The 5,501-nt window shown below is 56.4% G+C and overlaps 1 protein-coding gene across 1 annotated transcript; it reads right to left on the bottom strand.

The window, feature by feature from the left end:
• Positions 1-938: 938 nt before the first annotated feature.
• Positions 939-4,595, bottom strand: C18H19orf84 (chromosome 18 C19orf84 homolog). Its single transcript, XM_075536917.1, has 2 exons — positions 4,491-4,595; positions 939-2,301 (listed from the first exon to the last, which is right to left on the bottom strand). Exons 1-2 carry the CDS (start codon positions 4,523-4,525, stop codon positions 1,779-1,781), a joined length of 558 nt encoding a protein of 185 aa, XP_075393032.1. The 5' UTR covers positions 4,526-4,595; the 3' UTR covers positions 939-1,778.
• Positions 4,596-5,501: the final 906 nt, after the last annotated feature.

Genomic DNA, 5,501 nt, shown 5'->3' with positions numbered 1-5,501 from the left:
GGTGACCTGCGGGAGGGGAGCAGTCCGGTTGGGGCTGGGTCCTGGGTTCCGGTGGAGGGAGGCTCCGGGACTATTGAATGCTTACATCTGGGGAAAGAGGGCTGAGCATGAAGGTACCAGGGAGGCCCTGACTGAGGATGAAGCTGGGGTCTGATTCCTGGGTCCTGGGGAAGGAGGAGATGGGGGCAGAACTCCCAAGTCCTGCGGGAATAGGGGCTGGGACGGGGGTGGATTTCTGAGCCCTGGGGGAATAGGGGTTGGGAGACTGGATTCCTGGGTCCTGGGGGAATAGGGACTCAGGGATGGAATCCTGAGCCCTGGGAGAAGAGGGACTGGATTCCTGAGCCCTGGGGGAATAGGGGCTGGGGGGCTGGACTCCTGGGTCCTGGGCTCAATGTCTGGACTTCTAGGTCCCTGGGGGAGGAAGGGTCTGGGGAACTGGATCTGGGTCCTGGGGACAGAGGGAGCTTGGGGGCTAGATTCCTGGGGGAGAAAGGGGCTGGGAGCTGGACTCGGTTTCCTAGGGGAGGAGGCGGCTGAAGGTCCCACTCCTGGACCCTACCTGCGTGGTGGAGCTGGCCCTGCACCCTCCGTCTGCCACAGCCCCTCTGTGAAGACTGAGCTGAGCCAGGTCTCTCCTGTCCAGCGACCTCTCAACCCCAACTGAGTCCCCCAAATCCCTTAAGCCCCCTCAGACAATGGTCCCTCGGGCTAGAAGCTTCCAGCAGGCAGAAGTGCAGCGATGGCAGAGCCTCCCAGTGGAATTTGCTGAGACAGGAGTCTGGCCCCTGGCCTCCCCTGTCACCCTCCCAGCACCCTCCCACCCTTGCAAAAACCTTGCTCATAGCACCCACGTGGCGGGACACCTGGGCTGTGTACACACACACACACACACACACACACACTCACACACAGCTATAAAGACGTTACCTGTTTATTGTTCAACCAGACTCCCCCATCCCAAAGGGCAGGTTATGGAGGAGGGGGTGCATGTGATCACTTAGAGGGGGACAACAGGGCTCTTCATGGGGGGGCTGGAATGCTCCAGGTGGGGCTGAGAAAACAAGGAGGTTCAAATGGAGAGAGGGTGCCTGGGCTCAGGACGGGAGGGAGGTCCGGGTTCAAATCTGGGGGGAAATCCCGGAGGAGCACTGGGCTGGACGGAGGCAGGGAAGGAGACCAACCAAGTCAGGAGTGAGGGTGACGTAGGGTTTTAGGAATTGGGTTGGAGGCCAGAGGGAGGACTGGGAACAGGTGGGCTAGGGGTTATGAGACTGAGCCTGGGCAGGGGACCGGGACTGTATGGTAGGCAGGCCTAGCTGGGGGTGTGTGTTAGGAATGGAGGTGGGGGTTGGGCATGAGGTTGGAGGTGGCGGTGAGGTTGAGGGGCAATTAGAGCTGTCCTGACAGTTGGGGATGGAGAGGGTGTTGGGCACGGGACAGGGTGGGGAGATGGGTGGGTGTGGCTTCGGGGGGCAGGATTGGAGTTGGGGATGGGGTCGGGCTTGCGGTTGGAGCAATGTTTACAGTTGGGGATGGTCTGGGCACTGAAAGGACAGCATGGGTTTGGGTAAGGGGTTCAGCGACTTCTTTTGCCTTGGGATTCTAGGTCAGGTTCAGGGGGCACCAGGTGACCCAGAACCATTTCTGGGACCATAGTTATTTTGTGGGGTGAAGGGAGGGGTTGGTGAGAGGAGCCTTTTTCTAGGGCCATCTCTGATGGGGCCAGGTGGCCAGGAGAGGCCCTCTCTGGTGCGGTGGTGTGGACCTTCCATGTCTTAGTACTCAGACTCCCAGTCCTCCTCAGCAGCGGGCAGCGTGTTAGGGGGAGGTCCCAGATCTCCAGCTTCCTTCTTCCCATTCTTGGCAGGAGGTGGTGGTGGCATCGGTGGCATCAGAGGGGTCTTGGGGCCAGCCCCAGAGCCCCCTGGCCATCCTCTCTCAGGCTTCTCAGCTCGCCCACGCCCCCACCGCCGCTGGCCCTGCCCCTGACCCTGGCCCCTGCCTGGCCTCTGCTGGATGTCCCAGACCCCTTGACCGCAAGGTGGGCCCGACTGGGGGCAGCAGGTCTCAGGAGAGCAGGGGCAGGACAGGGACTGTTGGAGGTTGTAGGCCCCCAGCAGGGCACTGTGCAGGAGGTAGGAGAGGGCATCCAGTCGGATGGGGACAGTGACAGAGGCCAGGCTCTCGGGGAGGCCCAAGTGGGCTGGGTCTGGGGTACCCAGGAAAGACGGTGGCAGGATTGGAAAGGGTGCAGAGGATCCTGACTCAGTCTCAGGTGATGGGGGACATGGGTTGGTCCTGGAATGACAGAGGAATGGCAGAAGGGAAAGTCAGTGGGGGTGGGGGCTTTTTCTCACCACCCCCTCAGCACCATTCCCAACTACAGCTCCAATCTGTCCTCAACCCCAAGACCTCATCGCCAACTCCACTCTTACCACTTATCTTCCAATCCCAGGCCCATCTCCAACGCCATCTCCATCCCGTTATAACTACAGCTCCAATCTCCCTCCCACCCGAGGCTACCTGCATCTTCACCCCTGAAGCCATGTCCAACTGCCTTCCAACACCAATCCCATCTCCATCCTCAACTACAAGGGCAGCTCCAATCTGTCAACTCCAAAGCCACCTCCAGCCTCATCCCAACCTCACCTCCAGCTCCACTCCTAACCCCAAAGCCATCTCCTTATTTTCCTGATGCTGCTTGATACATCTGTCCATTCCAGGAGTCCACTTCTCCCCGACATTAGTTCTGTGTCCACCTGTGACACCCCCCCCCTACATCCTTTTCTCCTTCTGGGCCCTCTATTTATTTCTCTTTGTGTAGCATCTATTTTTGCTCTGATTGAGGATTTACACAGTGGCACAGACACCCACTAAACCACTTCTGCATGGGAAGGCCGGCGACACGAATGATGTTCTTGGAGTCATGGGACCAGGCTCACCCTCTGCTGTTCCTCCTCCATTCCCACAGACTCACTGCCCCTGAAGTGTCCTATCCAGCCTGGCCGTCGTCCATTCGAGTCTTGAGATAGATCTTAAGAGAGACAATGCTCAAGGCAGGCACTGTACACTAGTTAGGCTACATTATTGTCATCAGTACCCCCACCTTCAGGCGCCCTGGTGGCGTAGCGCGTTATGTGTTGGGCGGGTAAGTTTGAAACTGCCAGCAGCCTCTCCAGGGAAGCAAGGTAAGACTTTCTACTTTCGTAAAGAATTACAGTCTCAGAAATCCACAAGGACAGTTCTATCGGGTCTTGAGAAGCCATAATCGACTCCAGACAGTTGGGTTTGGTTTTAATTTTATCTCCATCTTTAGGGGATTTTTTTTTTGTATAAGAGGTTTTAAGATAATATCAGGGAAATGGTTTCAGGGCCTTCGGAACATATGAATGCTCCGAGAAGCTGATGTTCTGTTTTGTATCCCCTCCCCCCCCCTTGATCATCATTATTCTCCAGAATTTCTGATAAAAAAAATATTCAGTAAGGGCAGCTGAGTACCATCTAGTTCTTCCAGTCTCCTGACAAAGGAGTCCTTTGTTCCTGGAGCTATTGGCTACAGGCTGCCTCTCCTTCCCTCCTTTTACTCTCCGTCTACCTGCTGCTTCATCTGGGTTTCAGCATCAGAAACCCATCAGAACTCCGAAAGTTCAAGTTCCAGGTTGCCTCGATTTCTGGTTTGACTTTGGGCAGATGATCCTCTCGGCCGGAACCTTATGCTTTTATAGAAATACCTGGCTTTGGGGAGGATCAAAGGCCCGCCCATATGAAAGGGCACCGGCCTAGAAAGCACTGAATCCATATGGACAAGCCCTTTCCTATCTCCAGCCCGGTGTCTGCTTCTAAGAATCCCTCAGTGGTGCAGACAGTAACTCACCCAGGCTGAGGATCGGGCGGTTGGAAATCCCAGGCTACCCCTTGGTGCCTCGGAAGAAAGGGCTGGTGGTCGACTTCAGAAACGTCAGCCACTGAAAACCCTACGGGGCAGAGTTCTCACAGTTCTACTGGGACACGCGAGGGGTCCCTGTGAGCGGGAATGGTTCGGAGGGGCCAAGCGATCATGATTCTGAAGTCTCCCATTCTGGGCCTAGTGCTTGAATGTTCTTGGTGTTTCCCACTCCGGCTCCCTATCTCTGGGAATCCGTTCCTTCCTCGCTTAGGGCCTTATTTGAGCAGCCCCACCACCCCCATTTCCCTCCTGGGGTCGATTCCACCCTCTCTCTGCGTCTCTGTCCTCCTATCTCTCTGTGTGTCTCTGTCCCCTTCTCTCTCTCTCTCTCTCTCTTCCCCTCTTTCTGTGTCTATGTCCCCCTCTCTGGGCTTCCGTGCCCCCCTATCAGTCTCTGAGTCTCTGTGTGCCCCCACATTACTCCCCCTCCCCCTTCAACTCCTCCCACGCCATTCCCGGCTCCCCGGGGTCTATCCCCACCTCCCCTGAGTCGTCTGTCTGGGTCTCTGCCCGGCTCTCTCACACGGTCTTTATCTCTCACCCCTCGGGCCTAGCCCCTTCCTTTGGCTGTTCCATCTTCTCTGGGCTTCTTTCCAAGTTCCTTCTAGCACCTTCGCCCAGACCCCCCAGAGCCCCAGAAGGCGGGGGAGGGACCCAGGAAAGGAGACTGGGAAGGGGGGCGGGGCTGGACTCAAGTCCCACATGGGGGCGTGGCTGTGGAGCACGCAGGTGGGGGGTCCGGCCTCTGTCCTGAACCTTGGGATCTGTACCCCAACCCCTACTTTCCTGAGGATGCAACCCCCCAGCCCACCCACCCTCAGACCCAGGAGTCCAGGCCCCCAGGTTCCTCCTCCCTCGGATCTAGGAGTCCAGACTCCCAGCCTCTCCTCCCTCTGGCTCCGTGTTCCTGGTCCTGCCCTCTGTGATGCTGATGGTAGCCATCCCCAAAGCCGCCTGCTTGCAAACATCCTGGCCAGGAAACCTGGACGTCTGGACACGCCCCAAGCAGAGGAGACTCTGTAGCAGGCCTAGAGGTTTTAGGGGCTGGGTTTCACTCTAGATTCCGAATTTCTTTGTGACCTTAGAAAGGTCGGTGCCTCAAGTTGCTAGCTCTCTGAGAAATCAGATAGACTACTTATCACTCGCCTTCCAGCTGGCAAAGAACCAGGCACTTCTAGAAAGGTCTGGCCTAGAGGTCGCTACTTGTTATTGGTAGTTTGGGTAGTATGTTATCGACAGCAGTATCCATTGCTGTTGCGTGCTGTCCCATTGTAGGAGTTATTCTTGGCATCCATTTTAAATTTTATTATGATTTTTAAAATGCTTTTCCTCATCCATTTTTTTTTTAAGCAGTATTTATTCAATGCCTGCTTTGGTCCTGGCTGGGTTCTGGGCATCCAGGCGAGGACCCATCTCAACTCACGAGCTTGTCAGGCCTGCTTGTAAGGGAATCAGGAAATACATAAAGAACACATGTCCTGTGAGCCACTCAGCGCCCTGGTGGCAGAGTGGTTAGGCGTTGGGCTGCTAGCCACAAAGTTGGCAGTTCGAA

This window comes from Tenrec ecaudatus, chromosome 18 (genome assembly GCF_050624435.1).
Source record: "Tenrec ecaudatus isolate mTenEca1 chromosome 18, mTenEca1.hap1, whole genome shotgun sequence".
NCBI lineage: Eukaryota > Metazoa > Chordata > Mammalia > Afrosoricida > Tenrecidae > Tenrec > Tenrec ecaudatus.
Note: the sequence above shows the minus strand (reverse complement) of the source record. Positions and strands in the feature narration are given on the sequence as shown.

Coding starts and splice junctions, on each gene's coding strand:
- C18H19orf84 (XM_075536917.1), bottom strand. CDS start 4,525: ATGGAACAGCCAAAGGAAGGGGCTAGGCCCGAGGG. Junction 2,302..4,490: donor GAAGGGGCTAGGCCCGAGGG/GTGAGAGATAAA, acceptor CTGTCATTCCAG/GACCAACCCATGTCCCCCAT.